Below are 25589 nucleotides of genomic sequence, written 5' to 3' on the forward strand. Positions count from 1 at the left end.
AGTGAGGTTCAATACTGGAAAAGGCTTATACTGTATGCAAAAATATCACTATTAAGATAATCAGGAATTTGTCTACAACTACTTGAAAAATATAAAAAGTTTTCTAACAAAATGGAAAATTTTATTATAACAATCCGAAACGTGTTATATAAATAGTAATATAGAAAACATTCAACAATTTTAACAAGTAATAATATCATTAATCGAAATCGCCGTTAGCAAGTAACATTTTTCCCAAAAGGATTTTTTTTTTTCAAGTAACAAAATTTCTGAAGTAAATACTATAACCAATCGTAAATCCAAAATATAGAATTTAGAAACCTATATAACAATATCATTAAAATGTATGGAACTCGAAGTTACTGCAAAGTGGCTTTCTTTGGAATGAAAATGTGGGAGGAAATGATTCCTTAAATATGGGTCAAAATACATGAGTTACGAGCAACAGCTCATCTGTAACTCTATAGATTCCTCTTTTTTTCTTTCCTTTTCAAAGCGGACCAAAGACATAAATCATTCATTTGAATTCTCCACTAGCCTTAATATTTTCCGTAATTTCAATATATTAAACTTCCTGACCAGCGACTTTAGTTTTAACAAGGAAAAACAAGAATCAACATGTTTTAACTCAAGGCATAATCCTGCCTACACAAAACCAGTAACATGAACTATTCCATTAACTATTTTTACTTTCTTACTTTTCCTTTCGCAATGTTTTAGAAATAAGTGCTTCCAAAATATATTGAATAATAATAATGTCTTCTAAATAATAACCATAGTCAGGAACGGTTATAGATTTCAAAAGAAGTTAACTAAACTATACGATTATACGGAAAGAATATTAATTTTTAACGACCCATTTTTTTTCTTTCCTTCAGAGGACCTATCACTCTTACCTCATTTTATACACTGCGAAGCGCTTCAGTCTTAAAGCCAGAACCTCGGCTGCAACGTGACGTCATCCCGATCGACGACTCGCGCAAATCCAACCGAAGGTTAAGCAGTGCTTCCAACTCCAAGAGAAAGAACCAACTTAACAGTAAACTGGAGTTTCATCTCACAAAAATTTTCCTTTACAACGTTTCATTTTATTATGAAACTTGGGTGGGTTACATAATATCCGAGGGTCGGTCAAAAAAAATTCCTAACAATAACAAATCCCAAGTTGAATAATAAAATTTTTTCAATACATTACCAAATCTTCCATAAATATTCAAAATGCTAACGCCTTCTTTACAAACTGCTACAGTAAATTTTCCAATTCCTTACATAACATATACAAAGGATGATGATGAGGTATTTACAAAATGAAAAGGGTTGACCTCTCACTTTCTCGGACGAGGCATTCCTGCAGGAATAAAAAAAAATATACAAAACACAAAATTTGTTCGAACAAACATCCTAAAACATATAAATAAGTACAATATTAATAATTTACTTAACCTCAATTCTCAAATCAAATCATCATTTTTTTTCTGTGTTACCTTATGGGTTAGGTTGATTAACTTGTCTCGGTGGAAAATATTTCTTACAAAAACGAACATGACGTTTTATATGAACATATGGTCTTTCAATATTTTCTAGCCAAACTGTATTGGGTGTCGGTTTAGAAATAAGGCGATATGGGCCTTCCCACTGAGGGGCGATTTTTGGATTGAAATGTTTCTCTGCTGAAATTTTCATGAACCTTTTAACCAATACTAAATCATCAATATTTAAATTAACAGGATTATGTTTTTGACTATATACCTTCGCACTATGTTTCCAAGCGCGTTCAATGTTATTATTTATATTGACTAATTTTTGCTCTTTATCCTGGTCGTCGTCTAAAAGATCTAAATCCATCAACCATTTAACATCTAATGGATGGTAAAATTTCCGTCCCATATAAAGTTCACATGGACTGGTCCCAGTAGTTTCATTCATACTTATGTTAATATTAAAAGCAATTTTAGATAGTAATTGGGCCCAATTCTGTTGAGACTTATCAACATAAATACGAATTAAATTTTTAACCGATCTCACCGTACGTTCGGCTCTGTTCGATTGTGGGTTATATGGGGAGAATTTTACACTCTGTATACCATAGCTATACAAGAATTTCAAGAAGTAATCACTCACGAAATAAGAAGCGCCATCACTTAGGACTTTACCAGGAAAGCCGTATCGAAGAAATAATTCCTGTAACTTATTGCAGATGATTTTTGAGGTTAGTCGTCTTAAAGGTTCTAAAAAGACAAAACGACTATAGGCGTCAGTGACAATTAAAATATATTCAAATCCAGAACTACTAGGCAATTTCCCTGCAATATCAATAAACCAAGTATAATTTGGGTGCATTACCTTTTTTGTAAAATATTGACCCATAGGTTTTCGATTAGAATCTTTACAGGTTTGGCACAAATGACAAGATTGTATAAAATTCTTAATGTCAGAATATAAAGTAGGCCAGGTATATTTTTCAGCAACCTTAGCAATGGTTTTTCGATATCCCATATGCCCACCATGAATTATTGGACAATGAGAATACTCAATGATCGACTGAATTAAAGAATTAGGTATTACAATTCTAAATCCATTATTCCCTTTACCTTTGGTCTTTTTAAACAAGATCTTATTTCTTAATACATACGGAGGAACTTCTTCCTTTTGCTCTAACCTATCGATAATCTCTCTTAATTCAGGATCCTTCCTCTGGTGATCTGTAAGAGGTACATTAAACACAGGATTTTGCCAAAAATTAATGAAAGACAAATTTACTGTTTTATTATGATCTTTTATGACTTCCATTGTATTTTCATCTTTTGTATAGAATTCTAGATGGTTTCCAACCCTTGAAAGGAAATCGGCTATACTATTTATTTTTGATCTTACATGGACTATACGAAATTTAAACCTCGAGATTTTCTCTAACATAGTTCCATATCTCCTTTGTCTTTTATGGTTATTAAGTAACCAAGTTAAACTCTTACTATCAGTATATACTACAAAGGGATTTGCCAAATAATACTCGAATTTTTCCAAAGATAAAGAAAGAGCCTTAAGTTCTAATTCGTATATATTTTTACTCCAATCAGATTGTGGAATTGCCCGACTAAACATAGATACAGGTCTAAGATTCCCTTCCGAATCATATTGGCTGAGAACCCCAGAAAAATGACGCAAAGAGCTATCACAATGTATTACGAAGTTGGAATTCATATCTGGGACTTTCAAAATGACCTGACTACAAAAGGCATCCTTTAGTTTTTGTAGGGCTTCATCATGAACTTTAGTCCATTTAAAAGGCTTTTTTACAGATCTTAATTCTTGAAGGGGAGCAATTAACTCTGAATACCCATAAATAAATTTAGAATAGAACGAGAAAAATGAACATATTCTGTTCACTCCTTTTCTATTCTTTGGTTTTGGTATCTCCTGGATAGCTTTAATTCTCTCAGGGTCTATTGACATGTTGCCATTTTCAAAACGAAACCCTAAATATTTAATACTAGTTTGAAATAGACAGGACTTCTTTTCTGAAATAGTAATTCCCCAATTTCTTAGTCGAGATAATACCTCCTCTAATAGAGCTTTATGACTCTCAATATCTTTGCTAAATAAAATTATGTCATCAAAATATATCTCTAAATTCTTACCAATTAACCCTTCAAAGACTTTTGACATCAAATTACTTAAAACAAAAGGTGATAATACTGATCCCATTGGTACCGATTTATATCGATAGATTTTGTTTTTTGTCACAAAAGCAGTAATATTTCTACTCTCTTCAGACAGAGGAATTTGATGAAAACAGGATTTACAATCAAGTTTTGAAAAGATATTATTGTCCGAAATACTAGATATTACATTCTCCATGTTAGGAGAAGGATAGCTGTTTACCATCACCTTTTTGTTCACCTCTCCGTATGAAATTACAAGCCGCCTGCTTCCGTCTGAATTTGTTACTAGAAAGCAGGGTGACGTGTAGGGAGAATAATCTACTTCCTCTATAATATCGTCTTTTAAAAGCTGGGCAATAAAAGAATCTAATTCCTTTTGCTTATGCGTTGGAAGTTGATAAGGTTGCAATCGAATGGGAGTTTTATCGGCAAGTTCAATTTTGTAAGTGAAATTTTTTACTCTACCAATTTTGTTTCCAATAACATCAGAATATGAAGTTAACAAGTTATTAACATATTCCTGTAAATTAGAATCACATAGTAATAATTGATCAGGAACCGTATAATTACCTTGAGATTCCTCCGGTTTAGTCTCCGGTGGATGCAATATGGACTGATCAAAAACGAATTCCACTCCTGGGTCAAACGTGGTATTAACTCCGCTGTCTCTGGTTACTGATGTCGATGGAGTCAAACTCTGATTGAAATTACCAAAAGATCTAGGCTGAGGTGTAGCTTTCGGACAACCAAGGTCGCATAGCGGCTGCTTTCCACTCACCCCATTCCTAGAAGTATATGCAGAAGCGAGAGAAGTCTGGGCACACAAAAGTTCATCAGCTCGGATCATAGGAACCACTAACTTCCGAGCTTTTATATTATATAAATTACCAGCAATGTCTATCACGGAATTGTATTTTGTATGAAAGTCATTTCCAAGCAGAAGATCAAACTCATTAGAGTCCACGATGAAGAAAATTTCACTAAATTGGTGTCTTCCAATTTTAAAATATAGTCTTACTCTCATATCCACTGTTACTTGTACATTTCCTAAGCCAATCGTCTGAACGTTCACCTTTTCTGTTCTTATTTTACATTTTTTTCTAAGTTCATCATAAAGATGTCGAGCCAAATAAGAGTTCGTACTCCCAGTATCAATTAAGCACTTAAAACGCATGCCCGTAATGTAAACAGGAATCGCTAATAAATTTTCCAATTTACTACCATTTTGTTTTAAGTCTAAGTTATTTTGAGTTAAGTACTGAGATTCTAAATTATGATTATGAGAAAATTCCGCCTTATCAAAATTTTTATAGTTAGATGGTAAAGAATACATAGTTGGAGAAACTAAAGTTTTATGTAAATTTCTTGGTTCACGAGATTGCAACACTACTTGCTGTTTTGTGTTTTTCGCTCCGATAAAGGAAGATGATTTACGGGGTGGTACCAAGTCCCGTACGCTACTACCTTGATTACGTAATCGATAATAATCTTTCCTATATCTATGCAAAGCGTCATAATGTTCTGCAGCTAAATACAATTGATTTAAATCGATAGGCATACCTCTTTCAGCTAGAAATTGATGGGCAGAAGGCGTTACCATATTAGTAATTAAACTACAAATGGTGGCTTCATCAAAGGACATATCAAGTACGTGTATAATCGATAATTTATTATCTACGAACTCATATAATGATTGCTCCTCCCGCATGGGAACGTAGAAAAATAGTCGCATGAATTGTGTTCTACCAATAGTGGAAATAAATCGCACCACTAAATGTCTACAAACTGTTTGCCAAGGGGAAGCGTCCCCAATGAACGATTGTATAACTTCTTGCATTTCTCCTTTTGTACGAGAAAGACAAGCTACTAACACAAGATCTAAAGGCAAACCCTTACCTCTGACAATACTATCAAGTTTTAATAAAAACTGAAATGTAGACTCAGTATTGGTACCATCTATTATAGGTAGACTATTAATATCATGCAACAAAGACTTATAGATTCCTTCCGAAGCAAATTTCTCAAAATTTAAATTTAATGAAGCTGCCATATTAAATGGTTGAACTCTATACTTATTTTGAAAGCTCTGACTCCCTCCTGCTCTTAAATTAGGCGAGGAATTCGCAAACCGTGAACTGTGTCCCACATTACTTTGTGGATTCACGTTATAATTTTGATCCTGAAATGGTCTACTTTGACCACCTAGTAAAGGTTCGTGAGGATTCACTTGAATATGGGCTGAAGGCCTTAAATGATCAAACATAGGATTACTAAATTCATAAGAATATCCAAGAAATTCATCCCCACTAGAACTTGAAGAATCCGAAAATCTATACTTTACATGCGTCTCCTTTGATTGTGCCATCCTTACAAGCACACCACAAAATATTAAGCTCAAAGAAACCAAAAGAATAATTACTACTATTTTTACAACCTTATCAATAATTATCTGCTTATTACACAATGTCCTACTAAACCATAAATTTTGTATCCGACCCCGGCAACACTGTATTAAGTATTTTACGTTAACATTCATATACAACATTTATATTAACTCAACAAGAAAGGCATAGTATAATGAAAATATGTTATTTAATTTAGAGGTTAATTTGACCAAAGAAATACACATAAATTTTAGTTTATAAAGGGGAACACTTTTGCTGGACCTCCCCGAACCGGACCTCGAAGCAAGCATAAATTTGCCTTTCCAGGGCAGTGTATAAAAAATTTATTTTTATTTAAAAATTATAAATGTAACGGATGAACGATACACATATAATCTTTAAATAGCCCCCACTACCCACAGTCCTGCGAGAACGGACGTCACCCCACTTCCCCCTTTAGAATATAAGAATTTTAAAAGGAGAGAGAAAGGAGAATTCCACTCCCCCACGGCTGAGAATAATGACGACGTGAAGAGTGAGGTTCAATACTGGAAAAGGCTTATACTGTATGCAAAAATATCACTATTAAGATAATCAGGAATTTGTCTACAACTACTTGAAAAATATAAAAAGTTTTCTAACAAAATGGAAAATTTTATTATAACAATCCGAAACGTGTTATATAAATAGTAATATAGAAAACATTCAACAATTTTAACAAGTAATAATATCATTAATCGAAATCGCCGTTAGCAAGTAACATTTTTCCCAAAAGGATTTTTTTTTTTTTCAAGTAACAAAATTTCTGAAGTAAATACTATAACCAATCGTAAATCCAAAATATAGAATTTAGAAACCTATATAACAATATCATTAAAATGTATGGAACTCGAAGTTACTGCAAAGTGGCTTTCTTTGGAATGAAAATGTGGGAGGAAATGATTCCTTAAATATGGGTCAAAATACATGAGTTACGAGCAACAGCTCATCTGTAACTCTATAGATTCCTCTTTTTTTCTTTCCTTTTCAAAGCGGACCAAAGACATAAATCATTCATTTGAATTCTCCACTAGCCTTAATATTTTCCGTAATTTCAATATATTAAACTTCCTGACCAGCGACTTTAGTTTTAACAAGGAAAAACAAGAATCAACATGTTTTAACTCAAGGCATAATCCTGCCTACACAAAACCAGTAACATGAACTATTCCATTAACTATTTTTACTTTCTTACTTTTCCTTTCGCAATGTTTTAGAAATAAGTGCTTCCAAAATATATTGAATAATAATAATGTCTTCTAAATAATAACCATAGTCAGGAACGGTTATAGATTTCAAAAGAAGTTAACTAAACTATACGATTATACGGAAAGAATATTAATTTTTAACGACCCATTTTTTTTCTTTCCTTCAGAGGACCTATCACTCTTACCTCATTTTATACACTGCGAAGCGCTTCAGTCTTAAAGCCAGAACCTCGGCTGCAACGTGACGTCATCCCGATCGACGACTCGCGCAAATCCAACCGAAGGTTAAGCAGTGCTTCCAACTCCAAGAGAAAGAACCAACTTAACAGTAAACTGGAGTTTCATCTCACAAAAATTTTCCTTTACAACGTTTCATTTTATTATGAAACTTGGGTGGGTTACAATACCTAGGTAGCATTATTAAATAAGATATGAAATGTAAATGGTAACTAGAAAGTAACGGAATAACGGTGATGATTGTGAGGATAATGATAAGAAGCATACTCTGTGAATGCTGAATGAAGTACAAAAGTACTCAGATGAGTATTATAATGTAGGGAGTAGACGTGTGGAAGACAACAAGATGTACTTAAGTTCTCAGAATTTGTGATGACTAGAATGGAAAACTTATTTGATTAGAATGATAAACTAATGAGAGGCACTGGAAACGGTAAGAGTACAATCATATCATTGAAAATAATTAACAGATTAGGATTTAATGGTATAGAAATTACACTCTGATTGACTTCGCAGAAGGCAATTACACAGCCAGCTGAGTCGGCCAAGCTCAAGTCTTCTTCCCCACTAATACAGTGATGTCGCAAATGAATTCTGCTTATAGTCAGTACATCTATCACTTTTCTGAATTAAGAGGCAGCGAAATCCGAAGTTTTAAGAGCCGACACCCAGCAACACAGGAGATACAGAGAAAAGAAGAATCTACAATCATGTGAAGATAGCAAGATACACTGACACGCCAAAGAACTTCAAAACGATTAAAGTAATCAAAATGACATTTACCCAATACTATACTAAGCAAACATTGTACCAACAGACATGCTCAATAATATCATATGTAATGCAGTGTTGCCATTTGAGCACAAAATGAAGTTTTGTTAAATGCAACGGAACACAAATTAGAACATGTAGAAAATCTAATTATGAGTAGAACCATACTTGTGAAGTCATGATGTACAGTGTTGCCAACATTTGAACATAGGCCTATATGAATTTCTACATAAATCTCGGACGTAGAAGAGTACTTACAGTACCAACACACTGTGGAACGCTTTATCAACAGCAACACTGAAAAATTGACTAATAATAATGTGTGACGTGATACAATATAACGTACATCAGAAATATGAGCCTGCTAATCAATCCAAGAGTATGTATCATTTCAGTTTTGTGTGTTGTGTTTGATACTATTCTGATTTTCCACTTGGGAAACCTGCTTTGACGCTATGCTTCGTCCCTTATTTTCATACTTCAGTGATTATATTCTTGTTTGTGGTCTCATATTTTGGTTTCAACTAGTTTGAACGTGTACTGTATGTTCTTTTTACATCCGAGATTCATATTGGAATTTTGTATAGGCCTATCTTCAAACGTTGGCAACACTGTACATCATGACTTGACAGGCATGGTTCTACACATAATTAGATTTTATACGTGTTATAATTTGTGTTCCGTGCCATTTAATAAAACTTCATGTTGTGCTCAGTTCTCAACACTGCGTTACATATGTTGTTATTGAGCATGTCTTTGAGTACAATATTTGCTTACTATAGTTTTGAGTAAATGTCATTTTGTTTACTTTAATAGTTTTGAAGTTCTTTCTGTGTCAGTGTATCTTTGGCATTGCTATCTTCAGATGATTCTAGATCCTTCTTTCCTCTGTATTTCCTATGTTTTTGGGCGTCTGTTCGTGAAACTTTGAATTTCTCACTTTTCTTTATTCCTCTATCGATTGCACATTGTTTGATAGGGCAATGCTACTATCAAAATAAGATGTTCCCTTGTCAGTACGACGCTGTACGCCATTTGGCTTGCCATAACTCTTCAGAGTTAGTTTAGTGCTTCTATGAGTTAGCTATGCCATCAGTACTTCAATATCGTGAAAATAAAGAATTTGTTATCTATCTCTCCTGCAGTTCGCCTCACCTCTGTATACTGAAATAAAATATCAAACTTCGTGTCGCAAGAACCCATGAAGGACACTGGCCGGACACATGCCTTACATTTCAGCCAGTGACGTCTTTTCGATTGCCATATTTCTAACATTGACAGGCCATAGTAGCTTCTCAATAATTAGGCCATAGCAAATGTTTATTATTCCTCAAGGAGGGGTTTAAACCTAGAACCTGCTCGAGCAAAATATTATGAAAAAATAAACAGTTACTATATTGATATAGGTCTCTCTCTCTCTCTCTCTCTCTCTCTCTATATATATATATATATATATATATATATATATATATATATATATATATATATATATATATATATATGCATGCGTCCCCTTGCAACTGTCAAATTTAGTATGCCACAATGAATAAATATTTATAAAAAGTTCTTCCCCATTTTGTTCTCTCACAAATGGCATTTTGGGGATAATAGCATATTCTTAACATAGAAAGTACTGGACTGTACTTCATCAATGGTAGAGTGCGTGGGTCACTGGTTTGATCCCAGCTGTTGCCAAGTGAACATCGTGATTGACAAACACCATGTACGTGGGTTTTCTTGGAGTTTTCTTATTTTCCTCCTACTTCTTTCATTTCAGCTTATCATCCATCTCATTATCACTTCTGTCTTAGTGTCAATGCTTAACGTTTAAAGCTAAACTAAAAAATAATAATAGTAATAATAATAAAATTTAAATAAAAAGTATTAGCTGGTCAAACAATAGAAGTTTGTTTAAATTATAAATTTTTTAACTTACTTTATTTGTTGTAATAATTTATTTGTTACCATAAGCACATCAGATTAAATTGATTATAAGGAGAAATAGATGGACATGAGGTGAGTTGATATTTTTCTTGTAAAGATTTTGGTAGTTCATTTGCAAAATTTATATTAAAGTTTTCAGAATTGATTCTTATAGAATAAAAGCGCATATAGGATTTTCAATATATTATATTTTAGTTATTTCCACCACTTGCATGCAATCTGTCAAATATGAATGAAATGAGTTTCTTATTATTCCTCTTATTTCACATTTCTCTATTTTATATAAAAGTTCTCTATGAGGCACTAAGTCAAACGCTTTACTAAGGTCTGAAAACAATCCTACGCACTTATTTCTTTAGTTCGCTTACATAATTAAATATTGGTAAATAGCGGTTTCCGTTGATTTCCCTTCAATCAATGCATGATGTTCTTTTGAAATTGTTCCAGGACTTTGTAAATATTGTGTAACATGTTTGTTCATTACTAATTCTAATACCTAGGGCGGACGCAGGGGGTGGGTCTTGCGGGTACCGAAATCCCGACTTTTTTTGTAAATATAGTCTACTTTTAGGGGCAATTTTATAAATTTTCATATAATGTAGCCTCAAATTGTATTTGGACCCCCCCAAACGCTTTAGACCCCTTCCGAAATAAATTCCTGCGTACGTCCCTGTCTAATACTTTCGCGAATGTTGTAATGAGATAAATCGGTCTGTAGTTACCGGTATCCATTTTATCCCTTTATATATATATATATATATATATATATATATATATATATATATATATATATATATATATATATATATATATATAAATTGATTTAACTGTTAATTTATCAGGAAATACCCCTGTTTGGAAAGAAAGGTTTATTAAATAGCACAAAACTTCAGCTAGAGGGTTATTTACAACTTTGATAAGTGCAGACGGTATTTCATCAATATTTGCTAACCGTTTATTTTTCATTTGATTGATAATTTTAATTACGTCAGTCACATTTACAGAATATATGTACATTGAATTCAGATTATTGTTTATGTTTACTTTCCCAAATTGGTTGCTATTTTTGTATTTGTCGCATATTCTACATCAATTTGAATACAATAATGGTAATCAAGAAAGCTCTGTCGCTTTTTGTGGAGGTCTGTGTTCAATTGAGCCTCACACCATGAGTTGAATGCGAATGGAGATAAAGCGAAGGCCAGTTGTTGGTGTGGGTATATGCAACATACTACCTGGTTGTGGCAGTTTAGTTACAGCGTGAACTTGAGCAAGGAGAGTGAACATGGGACCTCCTCAGAGTGTCATAAGAGCGTGTATGCTGTACGAGTTCTAACTGGGGTCAAACGCCGCTGTAGCGAGGCGGAAGATATGCCAGATCTTTGGTGAGGGTGTCGTAACTACGCGGACAGTGCAACGGTGGTTTAACAGCGGTGATGAAAAATTCGAAGACGTATCACGTGCCAAAAGACCAACACACGTAAAAAATGAAGATCTTCAGGCAGCAATTGAGGAGAACACTGACCAGACATGTGAGGAACTGGGACATGTCAGACAGACATGTCAGAGCACCAATTCAGTGTGAGTGGAGAAACCATTCGGCAGTACCTCCATCAACTTGGGAAGCACTACAAGTTGGGTCGACGAGTCCCACATGATTTGACTCCTTGTCAGAAGGCAACACGAACAGACACCTGAGTTTCTTTGCAGTCTCGTCTCAGAAAGGAGCCATTTCTCGAGAGATTGTTGACATGTGATGAGAAATAGGTCCTGTACAAAGCTTCCGGGCACCGTCATTGGTTAGTATCCCACGAACCGCTTCCAAAACAGCTGAAACCAGCATTGAACTAGAAGAATGTCCTCCTGTGTATTTAGTGAACTGGTCGCGGTATCGTGCTTCGGATACTGATACCAGCTGGTCAGAGCATCAATTCAACAGTGTACTTTCAACAATTGTGCATTGTTGAAGAAAAACTTAAAACTCTGAAGCCAGCACTTCTGAATCGCAAAGGGTCCTTCTGTTACAGGACAACGCTAAGCCCCACGTGGCTATGATGACACCCTCCTTGATGTACACCATTCTATGCTTAGGATGGGAAACACTATTTCATCCGTCATACTCCCTAGACATTGCACCGTCCAATTATCACCTGTTCCATTCCTTGGACTATCACTTGAAAGGACATCAGTTCAAATCCCTAGTAGAGATGCAAAATGCACTTGATAATTTCTTCGCTTTACGCCCACCAAGTTCTTCCGCAATGGAATCCATGACCTTCCAAAACGTTGGCAGAAGGTCGTCGATGCTGATGGTGACATATCGATGTTCAAAGGTGGTGGTTGATAAAGTGACAGAACTTTCTTGATTATCTTTATAATAATTGAAAGTGTCTGAAATCATCTGTGGATTATAAATTACTTCATCATTATGTTTTAATTCAGTGATACAGTGGAGTCTCGTTAATTCGAACTTGGATAATTCGAAATATTGGATAATTCGAACAAAAGTCCATTCCCCTTGAAAACTATTGAAAACAATAGTAAAAAATCGTGGATAAATCGAAATTTTGAACCTATGTTTTGGATAATTCGAAGTAAATACAGTTGAAAATTTTTAATGTTGGACAGATGTAAACAGAGAAATACAGTTTTAACATGTTTTCAGTTATCCAGATGCAGCCATAGGGAAGAGTAATACAAAAGATAAATAGAAAATCTATGTAATGATAAAGATGAAGGTGAGTTGGGGAAATAGTAAAAATAGAGAACGTGTGCCAATCTCATCTTGTTTCAGAATTGGTTGAAAATTTAAGATGAATTATTGATAAAGTCAACGAAATGTTATTAATATCGTATTCCACGCAATACATGAAATTCAAGATTTATTGACCATGCAAAAACAATCAAATTTAAGCAAATGAGGTTTACGACTTTTTAAAAGTGAGAACAGAATATTCAAACTGTTACTGGTGTTTAATTATTTGGGCTATTCAATGTATGTTGTAGTGTTGTACGTAAATATATTTTCCATTGTACACGTAATTTGAATTATGTGGAGTCAATGTTGTTTGTTAGTTTGCGGTATTCGATCACGCAAATAATAAGCTGCTTTAAAGGTAAAGTCTACACCATATGAATATGTTTTTGATGCACAGTGCTTTGGTTTGTTTGTTGTTATATATGTGAAAATGAATGTTGTTGGATAATTGGAATTTTGGATAATTCGAAGATTTTTCGTGTCCTTTTGGACTTCGAATTAAAAAGAGTCCACTGTATTTTCTCTTGCTTTATTGATTTTTAGTTCATTATTAACTGATGTTCACATCGCTTTGGTCTTATTAGCTGAATGCTGTACTATTGTTTTGTTGTGCTATAATAACACGTTTTTATGTATTCTTAAATGTTGTATAATTGTTTTCGAATGTTTCTGTAGTATTTCCTTCCTTCCTGAACAAGTTTAGTGTTTTCATTTTTTGGTTGGAAATTTTTATGCCGTAAGTACACCGTTGTTTGGAAGTGTTTGTTTGTAAAATAACTTTATTTTTGGCGGGGGGGGGGGGGGAGCTACATTGAAATAGTAATTAAAGTTATCAAGAAAAACTACCAAGTTTTTCTTGATAACTTTATATTACTCTTCCAAATTTCATTTACGCCATTGTATAAAAATACTTCTTCCAAATTTTCATCTTTAATTAGCATTTTAAAATGCATAATATTATTTGTATTAAAATCCCGTCTATATATGTATATTTTTTCTTGTTCCCGTTTTAAAGACGTATTTTTGTTTATTGATACATCAATAGTAAAACGTTGACCAAGATGGTCAGAGAACCCAGTGTTTATTACCCTAGCAGAACTATTTAATGTTAGCTCATTTATCAGAAATTTATCTATTGCTGTTTTGCTATTTTCAGTTATTTTAGTAGGTGTTCTATTATTGCTTTTACACCATGTGTTTCTAACATGGAATTTAATTTGAAATCAACCTTTTAGGTTATCAAAAAGTCAACGTATATATCATTTATTACTGCCACGTTTTTAGTTCTTTCTTGGTAATATTTTACAATTTTTTCCAGTTTGTTTGTGAATAAGTCTATATTACCGTCAGGTGTTCTGTAATGGCAGGGCTTTGACTATAGAAACTTCTCTTTTCACTCTTCGGAGAAATTTTTCTATTTTGACAAGGGCTATTTTTCGAAAAGCCCCCTCAATTGATATTAAAAATAGATATTTTTAGTTAGATTGTAGACAGACTTAATCATCAGGATTATATACTGGCAGGCATACAAGATTATATATATATTAATCATCATTAGCTGCTAATATCTATCGTTTGTGAGAAGGTAACGCTTGCGCAGTTTCGTACACGACTGAATAAAGTCGCTTATAACTCAGGCACTATTAGTCCTACACTAATATAAGTATACATTTTTTTGAAAGACCATAAAATGACGAAAAACTTTTAGCGAAATTTTTTTCCGAATTCGATCTTGTAAAGAATCTGTTGCTAAAAAAAAACTGACGTCACACGCAATCAATACTGTCTAAAAATGAAAATAACAAGAAAGCCAATATATTTAGCTCAAAAATGCACTGCAATTAAATTGTAGAAGATAATAAGACAAACAAAATGAAAAAAGTTTGGATGCTCTAGCTCCAATGGTTACGGAGATATAGTAAATAATAGAAACGGTTAAAAGTTCGGCTTTCTCCTCCTCTCCCTCTCCTCACGTAAGGTGTTTTTTCTGGCATCCGGCATTTTTGTGATCAGTGATGGGCATATATCGGATGTCAAATTGTTACATGATTTACCCTTGGAACTCAATTTTTAAGCCCTGATGCCTAGACTATAATGGTTGTCGAGATCTCTCCCGCCGACGATAAGCGTCGTTTCAAAGAAAGCATCCCTTTCTCGCTTTCTGTGAACTTAGCTACTGTTGCAGTTACTTCTTGTAAATCTGTGGCAACCCAGATATCCGACGTTTCCACTCAAACATATCTCGTTTCCGACTAAAACCCCAGAAATTCTGACCCCAGTCACATCAACTAGCGAACCCCCTCAAACCCCACGTGTTTCTGTTAATATTCCTTCAAGTGGTCTTCGGCGAACTCCACTTCATCGCCGCTCACTTTACACGGCCGTCCTAAAACTTAGCCAGAATGTACGGCAACTTGATGATATGGTCGTTCCCTTGAGCAGAACAAAATCTCCACCTGTTCGTAAGACACCTTTTGTTTCCTTGAAATGTATATTTTAGAAAAAAACAAAAAACAAAAAAAAAAACGACCTGATGGATACTGAATATAAGGTAGTTGGCCCAAGGAACTTACACTGAGAAAACTCCGTTCTCCGGACAGCGGTATATTGTATATACAAATATATGGAATAGTGGAATACTCTTGCTTACTACAGAAATCAGTACGGAGTATGCGTTATCGGTATGCTACATAGGCACTGCTCTTAGATGTTACATCATACCATTGCAGGATGTCTGATATCTAACAGTCTTCCTTATATTACATACATATATCACCTTCGTCAGCTATATGTTATATACGTCCATTTGTATGTGAGATCCTGACCGCCGATATTGTTTCATACGAAAAGTACGTACAGATGGAACGCTTACACAAAAAGTATTATGAAACCTGCGTTTTCAGTTATACGTTTGCTGAACGTTAAGACCAAAAACTATACAGGATTTACAAATGTAAAATTCGATTTTTCGTGTGCCACATACATTTTTTTTCTCAGTGTAAGTGCAGGAACTGTTCATTTTACTATATACGTCGACTAATAAGGCAAAATTAAATTTAACTCCATTAAAAAGAAAACAAACAAACAAATAATGCTCTGAGCACACTATATGACCATTTTCCAGTGTTCTTTGTGCGATATAATTCAGATTATGAACTGTAATTATCCTGGGAAAAATATATTAAGGAAATCTTACTCTTTTATCAAAGTTGTGTACATTTTACATACAAATCATAGTTAAAAGAAAAAGCACAGAATTAGTACTAAATTCATAGTCTAGAGTCCAAGTGTTATTATGTGGTGCAGATAGAGAAACTATCGGCACTCTAAAAGCATTATGAAAATTATTTAACATTGCAAAATTATAAATTATAACACCATTTGACTAATTCAGGCAATAATTAAATAAAATTAACAAATAAAATTAATGAAAAGAAACTCTAACGAAATCAGGTCGCGTTACTGGTACATACACTAGTAACCAAATCTTCATTTTCTTTAAGTTATTGTTAAAATGAGGGGGCGCGGTGGCTCAGTGGTAGAGCGTTCACCTCCGGTGCTATGGGTCCCTGGCTCGATCCCAGCTCGCGCCGTGTGGACTTTGTGGTGGACAAACATCGTGTTCGTGGGTTTTCTCGGGGTTTTCCCGTTTCCTTCCACTTTCTTCATTCCACCATTTCATTCATTTCTCATCTTCACCGTCTCCTTTAGCCTAACATGCATAACCTTGGGACGTAAAACTTAAAAGATTTCTTTTCATTTTTTATTAAAATGAGACGATTGGAGAAATTATGAGTGCGACTACTATGATTTTCTACAGCAATTTAATCAAACATGATTTAAAATTTAAAGATGTCGAAATCGTTAAACAGTCATTTAAGATATCACTACAATTGGTTTTCTAGCTTTGGTTGTGTAAATTTCCAGGAATGTTAATAGTTCCGTGGTTATGCTTCAACTTGCTTCAATAGGATTTGAGGAAGTTGGGATAAAATAAGTTAAAGGTCTTAAGAAACTTCGAGATAATATATTTTAAAAAGTATAATTTATGCCAAGAAAGCGTGCTTTAGTTATATATGAGGAACAGCATCGTGGAACGACGGTTAACACAGAGCTCAGAGGATAGAGCATAGACAAGAAAACAGGAAAAATATGGACAAGTGTCACTATGTCTCATCGACGTTGGAGGACTCAATGCATTAATGTACTGTATTCGAATGGAGCGTCATGGTCTTCCTACGGAAAGAAAAGCTCATATACTGTGAAATTTGGCAAGTGCAAAGCATACCCCGAAAACAGTGATGCATGAGAGGAAACAGAAGATAATCATACGAAAAGACAATGAAGACAATCGCGACAAACATACGTGTCAAAGAAATCTCGTTAGAACATTTCTGCTGTTAAACCAGTGTACTGCAGTATAACATGGTATGTGACAAAGGATCCTTGTAAGACGCACGTTGAAAGTTCCATTGTATTTGCACAATACTTCATACTACACATAAATTGTGCTTTATCTTAAAATCAAGCTTATTTTTTAAGCTACACTAGCACCACCACCACCAAATTCACAGATTTATAAATTTCTGCTTTCGAAAGCTTAGCTAGCCGTAACCTTAGTCCGTTGGTTGTAATAACTATTTAAAAGCTATCAGTTACAATTCGGGCAGTCTTTATTATTCGGAGTTTTAAAAACAGTAAATAAATTGCTTTAAACTGCATGCCATTTATTTATTTATTTCATTTTAATTCCAGATTTTACTGAGGTATTCAGCCTACACATTTAAGGAATGTGCTTCCTTCAACTGGCGAGAGAATCTGTCTTGATCCGAGTGGGTCACGTGTGCTGCTTAGGCAACTTTGGTAAGCTCTTTATTAAGTAGAATAAAATAAGTGTGCTTCTTCTATTGACCTTTATTTGCAGATTAGCAGTGATCATGGCGCAAATCCCCGGGAAGATGAGGGGGACACGTTCCTTCCAATTTTGGAACTGGGTGGGACTGTTCCCCCAATAATCTAATTTGAAATGTGTTCTTTGGGGAAAAATGTGATAATTTGTGCCCGACTGCCACAAAGAAAAGTGAAATGAAATTGATGTTCCATGCTGTACGGTACAACATACAACAGGTTCACCTCAGAAACTAGATTCATCTACCTTAATATGAGTCTCATCTCGTTTCCCCCAGAACAAGCCTCCAAACTGCCAGCCTTCCAATGTTGAAAACAACTCTGCTCTCCTGGTTCTGAAAACTGCAAGCCTGCATTGTTTTTCAGCTTCATAAATATTTTGAACATCGCTTAATATATATATATATATATATATATATATATATATATATATATATATGGGAACGGTCTTATCCGCCCCTCCGCCTTCCAATTTGAAGACAAATTTGTGCTGCTGGCTGTGATGATGGCATTAAGGCATTATCTTACATTAGCAAATCGAAAACATGAAAACAAAATTTCAATTCACATGATTCTAACTAATAGAATTTATTTCTAGTTTAATGCCTCTTTTCAGCATTGAGTCTATATAAAGTCATGTACCGAGTTTGATGAAGTTCGAATCAGTGCAAAGCTCCGTGGTTATATGATTAGCGTACGCACTTTCAATATGAGAGAGTCGGTCGGAGACTGACTATCCGTGAAACTGTGGGGAAGTTAAATATTTCCATTGCTTCCAAATTTTATCACGCACGAAGACTTAGACGTATATTGGCGAAATGCATTGCCATATAGAACCAGAAGAACATTCATGTCACCATTAGTAGTCGCTACCCAAGAAAACGACGATTCTGACCAATATCAACATACAGGATGAATCATGGGTTTACAGGTACGGAAAATCGAGCTAATGTCATCCCATTGCATGTCACCTGGATCTACAAGACCCAAAAAGGCCAGACAAGCCCGATCCCGGTGAAAGTGCTGCTTTTTTTTTTTTTTTCGCTGTTCGGAATCGTACATCACAAATTTCTTCCATGTGCCCAAACTCTCAATAAGAAGGTCTACGCAGCTGTGTTACAATCGTTACGCTAGTCTGTTTGTCGTAAACGGCCGAACAAGTGGGCATGTGAATAGGGCATTAACATCATGCATATGTTCTGTGTCTCACTTAAGAGATTGTGTTCGACGTTTTCCTCAAATACATCATCCCTATCGAACATCATTGTCCCGGCTCCGTTTGTCGTTTTCCTTTTCCTTGCACTGAATTTCGCATTTAAAAGGAAACTATTCAACAATGTTCAGAACATCCAGAATAGTACGACAAGGAAACTCCAGCGCATTCCACAGTTTTACCAGGTCATTTTCTGAAAAAATATGAATATGCAATTAGGAATCTTGGTTTTAAAACTAGATATATTAACAAGATCATTACAGCAAATAGCGATCATTAAATCCAAAGTATTGTTCCTTTGTGTATCAAAGTTCACGTCCCTTGGTACAATCATTGCCCTATATATGTAGAAAACCAATTCTACAAAATAAGTGCATAATGAATTAAAATTATCTAGATTACATGTAGAAACAGTGGATGGAGTCTTAAATCAGACCCGTAGCAGGGGAGAGGCTATAGCGGGCACTGTCTGCTCTAAATTATTTCTTGCTCCTTTTGAAATAGAACTTGTAGAGAGCTTTTTAAAATGGCTCACAAGATATGAAATTCTTGCAATTTTATTTATCAACTTATATTCCGTTTAGTGCATTTTACTTACTTCGTGCTAAACTAGCAAATATCTCACATCAACCATCGTAGTCTTGGAGTTATATACCATAATATTTGTCATTTGTATATCACTCGTAAAAGGAGCTACAGCTCTTTGTTATAGATTTCATAAATAAAAAATTAATAAATAGTTTTGTGGGTTTCTTGATGTCTTTATCATTGTCCCCTCAGTGTTCACTTCTGCCTCCTCTAGGAAACAAGATTGACTACAGACCATCTTAAATATCTAGATATTTGCTTGTTACTTTAAGTTTTGTGCGGCAAGAAAAATAGTTCCAAATATCGAATACAGAAATTACTTTTATACACGAAAAACATGAATTACCTTCCGGTTAACTTGTTTTGATGCTGTGTATAATTATTTCATAAAATACAAATCATTCTTGGGAAAATGACTTCACTGGAAGAAGAAAGAACTGCCTAGAAATTTCAGGAGGATTGTAGGTGCAATGCCTCTGTCCCTAGCAACTTCTCCTACACATTATTTCGTCTTAGTCTAATCTGAGAATCTTTAGTAACGTTTTCATTGTATGGTTTTATTGTTTCCTTCTTTCGAAGTCTTACATTCCAATAATTTCATCAAACTCCTTTTGGAAAACTGAAGCAAGAGGGACTCCGAAGCAAAAGAAAATCTTTCCAACTTCACATTCAACATATGTTCACAAATAACAGCCTTCTATAATCTGCTCAAATTTAGTTTCAATTTGGGGAATCAATCTGCTACTGTACGCTCTAAAACAGTTTCTACTTCTGCGGAATTAGTATTGTAACTTTTGTTACACTTCTGTTATATTTTCCCAAGTGAGGCATACATATCTCTATTGTATATCTATTGTATATAGTATAAAGTAACTAGGAAATAGATATTATCGATAGACAAGAGCGCCTGCAGGACTTTTTCCGGGGAGGGGGGAGGCAAGAGACTGACACAAGCAAAGTCGCGAATATAAACACTTTGATGCATATGACATTTCATGTAAAACAATTATTATTGACGCACATTACATAGCTTTATTAAATACAGTAAATATATTAAATATTAAACTGTAAGTGTAAGGATATCTCATATATTTTTACATGTATTACGAAGAACCGAACCCCTTTCAAAAATCCAGAGGGGACAATTGTCCCCCGCTGCGGGTGCCCAGGCCAAGAGGAGGAATAAGCTTAGTTTTTTTCTATTTTTTCCATGCTACGTACTAGCGCAACTACAACACTGGGTGTCGTAACTTAAAGAAACTTTTATCCGACAACAAAGGTCTTAATCTCCTTTTAAAATTATGACACTAATATTTGTTTATAATTAATTAGTGTACTTGGATAACTTTCAATTTACTTCCGACTACTGTATTTGAATGCAAAAGATTTTTGGTGGGCGATTCTTGCTTTCTGTCTTGCTATCAGACATTTCGCACAACATTAATTACTAAATGTAAATTGTTGCTGCTGTTCGTTTTCATTAGATACTTAGCCTGAAATTATGAATATACAAAATAATTCAACCAAATGTTAATAAATTTTAGGAACTTGAATTTGTGAAGAGTTTCTCAAATATTAGCAGCAAGCGTGTTTTCTTGTCAAGGGGTATTCTAGATTAGAAAAATATCTCTGTTGCATAGTCATCGACAAAACCACGTTTATGTTATACTTATTAGTGAGCCATGTAATCTTAAGTATAATAAACAAAAGAATAACCCCAGCTAGTAACTCAGTTCCTTCCAAAATGTGATGATGGTACCATTGATTGATAGACAATAATTGAGATATCTAATATTTTAAGATGTGTAGGTTCTTTAAAGCTTTCTGTGTTTACAGGCAGATTCTCATTCGTCAGATCTACCAAGTAAAGGCCTTTGTTTTGATCCAAAAATAAATGAGAATTCTTTAAGGAATCAAGACGGAAGAAGAAGTTGCATGTGTTTTTAAGAAGTAATGGATCTAAACTTAACTTGATTACATTCTCAGTAGTATGGAATTTAAACAAAAGAAAACTGATATCCTTTGTGCCATGAGTACAAAACCTGCAGAGATGACTTGTGATTCAAAGGGAAACTGTGTACACATAGTCCTTAATTACGTCTTCAAGGAATACTTCGATTGGATTAAGGGATTAATACACAGTATAACTTCAAATTATTGGAAGAGTTTGGTATGAGACATTGAAAAATATAGTTCAATAAAGCAGACGTTTTCGACATGATCATGAATAATATAATGGACATATATGTGAAGTATAAGTAGATATAATAATTCCTCGCTTTTAGAATACAGTGATCTTATGTACTTACAATGTATTTTTTCTTTAATCTTGGTTCTATTTAAGACGACGTCCAGAAATTTTGTGATATGTTAATCAGAAGAAGATTGTAATGGAGCTAAATTTTGGAGAAAAGCATTCAATATAAAAGTATTATTCGCAAAAACAGTTGTTCCAGAGGAGTGTATTAGGTTTCAAATATACAGTAGTCAATCAAACTGTATAAAGTGATTCTATCACACATCAATACATTTTTTTTTTACCGAATCAAGTTTGTCAATAAATACCGGTACAAAGTGAGAAAAAAGTCAATACGTATAAATAACCAGAAGAATAGAAAGAAAATGATATTGAAAGAATATACAATTGATATAACCTTCGTCACCACAAAATGTTTCTTGGTTCTTCTATGGACATACATTGTTGAAGATGGAAAAATGTATGCTCAGTCAATTACAAATTATGTAAACAGCAAAATTCGAGATGAAAGGGTCATAACACGCTTACGTCAAGACACAAGATTTTGTACAAAATATTTTACGACTAGTTGAATGTGAACAGTGTACAACAGTGTACACACACACACACACAAAAAAAAAAAAGACTCAGAAATTATTAAGATTTAAAATGAGAAGCAACAAAGAACTTCAACTTTTAACTAGTACTCAGTGTTCTTCCAAAGAAGAGTGTAAAGTTCAAAGTTTCTTACTCAATGACTGTAGAGCCATCGAACAATTCCCACAGATTACTCCAAGAAGGAAACTATAATGTTTCAGCGCTTATGTTTTCTTATTCAACGCTTTTTAACCACATCAAGACTTAGTTACTCACTCTTGCTGGCGCATCTCAGATTATTACAGTCAATATTTCCGTGAAATAAGCAGCAGCCGCCATACCTGTTACTACATCTTCAAAGAGCCGAAACATCCAACGTCTGCAATGAATTATTGTGTTACTGATTGTCAACTTTATATCCAGCTTCTACGTTGGAACTGCTGTCCACGCCTTGTTTAAATCCAATGGACGTTAGTGAGTATAATGTTACATCTAAACATTACTTTGCAGTAGTATCTTTCTCTTTCTTTTCAGGACAACATGGAAGTTGAACATTACAAAAGTTGAACATTACATTTATCCATTTGACTTATGACTTAGGAAACTCGCTGAGTAAATTGAAATTTACCGCAGTTCCGAATTCTCACCAAATTCCTTCGAAATGATTTTTTTCCCAAAGTCAAGACATTGTTAAATCGATTTTTCTTGCTCGGAAAGTATGAATTCATCCCATTTGGTGCAAACTGTTAGGCAACCAAAAGAAAGAATTTAGGAGAAAAAAAAATTAAAAGTTATTAATCTCTTTGCACACATCTTGTATTCACCAGTAAAAGTTTCCTTAAAATCTGTCAACAATAGCACAGGCCAAAGCTATAACTTCTCTGATATACCGATTTCTGTGTGATCATCGCTGGATCTTGCCAGTAATTAGATGAGATGTTTGGAGAAGCAGATAGTATTTGCAATGTTGCTTTTATCTAGCGTTTACCCTCTCCCTGCGGGGGGCTTGGTCCTGGTGCAGTTCCACAGGATGGATGTTGTCGCCATAATATGCTGGTATTTCTCTGTGTAAATTGGAGATAGGATATGTTGATAATAAACAGCATTGATTTTGACTTTTGTTTCGCCCTTTACTCTATAGCAAAAGAAAATAACACTCAAAATACCTTTTGAAAAAGTTGTTTGCATTGACGCACCAAGTTACATAGTTCTCTCTTTGACGAATGCCTCTGTTGATGATGGCCGACCTTTTACACAGTCGTTTAGGTAAATCTCTATTTCCTGTATTGTCACAACAAATTTCCAGTTTTACCAGACAGGTGGCGCTCGTACAGCTTCCTCCCTTTGCAGGTCCGTAACCAGCCCAAAAATGTAAGGGAGGCGGTAGAAGTTAAGGGAGGGCCGATCCAACCATATAGTTCATCACCATATAGTTCATTTGCAAGCCTACAGTAAAATTTTGAGGGGACCAGTAAAAATTTAGTGGGGGGTACGGCCCTCCCAGATACCCATGGATACGGGTTTGTGCCCTTTCTCTTTCGTTTTGTAATGTTAATGCATTCACCTGACTTGCAGACAGATTACAGCCTCAATATGTGATGGATCGTACGACTCACTGTAATTGGGCCATATGTAAACTTAAAGATTTCATTTCATTTCATTTCCATTGAAAAAAAAATACTATAAAATACACAATGTTAAGCGCTAACCGTTGATTTCTAAATAGAACAGAGTGATCACAAAGTCTCATTACCACCTATGCATTACATAGATGTTAATGAATTGTAGGTTCTTATTGTGGCATATGCTGATATACATCTAAATCATGGCTGATGAGTCCACTTACATCATGGAGGAATGGACGGACGCACTTGGGCTCATGAACGACTCCAAACAGGAAAATTAATGAAAGATGTTCAGCATGATATCACTGTAAGGTGTCAGAACAATTTCCCTTCAAAACCAACAATTTCACGGTGGAAGAAAAAACTTTTTGCAAAAGGTTCCGTAAGAGATAGGCCCAACTAAGGGCGGCCACTAACACGACTGGAAATTTGTGTGGAGGCTGGAGCGTCTGTTCAAATTTTTGCCAGAAAAGTCCATTTGTAAGCGATCACAGAAATTAGTATTCCATACTCGACATTGCAAAAACATAAGACGAAGGATTTGCAGTGAAAGGATTTGATTCGTATACGAAATAAGTGATAGTGACATCCAAAAAAGTAAATAGCCTTGTGAGCGAATGCTTGATGTCTTTACAGCTCTTCTCTCAAAGGAAAAAATTGTTTTTCTCGGACGTGTGTGCAATATATCGCAGTGCAAAAGCCAGAAACGTTTATTTCTGGAGTAAAGAAAGCCCACATTTTTTAAATGAAGAACTTGAACACAAGCCATCACATATGATCTGGGCTGCAATGCCTGCAACTCACTTCATAGGTTCACATTTCTTTGACGGTGCTGTGAGTTGCATTGCGTATCTCACCATGTTACGTGATTGGTGTATTCCATATCTGCAAGATCGGGGGTTGCTCGGTCGTGTATAGTTCCAGCAGGATGGAGCACCAGCCCATTATGCGATTGCCGTTAGAGAATATATCAATTAGGTATTTCCTGATAAATGGATTGGATATAGTTCTGAACATTTGCCTGCACCCGTGTAGTGCCACCAGGAAGTCTTGATCTCTCATCTTAAGACAATTCATTACGGAAGTTCGTTAAACAAAAGGTTGATGCCACACATTAGGAGACAGTTGATGAACTTACGGACGCCATCTGAAATGCATTTACTGCCATCACACCAACAATGTTGAGGAGAATTTTACATCGTACATGGAGGAAAATCATACTCTGTTATGAAAAGGATGGTGTAGATACAGATATTCTGGAAAAAATAGTAAAGAATAGTCATACTACTTCGAAGTTGTCCTCTGCGATGATCCCACATGAATACAATGTGATCATCTATGAATATATGGACACGCGATAAGGGATAACGGGACTTTGTGATCTCTCTGTAGATATTGAGAATACTTAATTCCAACTTA

General features: G+C 34.7%; 2 protein-coding genes across 2 annotated transcripts in view; both read right to left on the bottom strand.

Annotated features, from left to right (window-relative positions):
- LOC145669677 (uncharacterized) overlaps positions 1–25589 on the bottom strand; it is a 429650-nt gene that overhangs the window by 337962 nt on the left and 66099 nt on the right. The gene's annotated exons all lie outside the window — the stretch shown is intronic.
- On the bottom strand, positions 802–5305 carry LOC145669674 (uncharacterized). The gene is made up of 2 exons (XM_081737931.1): positions 4233–5305; positions 802–1348 (listed from the first exon to the last, which is right to left on the bottom strand). Exons 1-2 carry the CDS (start codon positions 5302–5304, stop codon positions 1326–1328), a joined length of 1095 nt encoding a protein of 364 aa, XP_081594057.1. The 5' UTR covers position 5305; the 3' UTR covers positions 802–1325.

Source organism: Thermobia domestica, chromosome 14 (genome assembly GCF_964235325.1).
Source record: "Thermobia domestica chromosome 14, izTheDome1.hap1.1, whole genome shotgun sequence".
NCBI classification, from domain to species: domain Eukaryota; kingdom Metazoa; phylum Arthropoda; class Insecta; order Zygentoma; family Lepismatidae; genus Thermobia; species Thermobia domestica.

Bases quoted from the DNA above. Each gene is read 5' to 3' on its own strand.
- LOC145669674 (XM_081737931.1), bottom strand. From the start codon at position 5,304: ATGTCCTTTGATGAAGCCACCATTTGTAGTTTAATTACTAATATGGTA. The intron at 1,349-4,232 runs GTAATTATACGG...TTATTCCTGCAG, and splicing joins TAAACCGGAGGAATCTCAAG to GAATGCCTCGTCCGAGAAAG.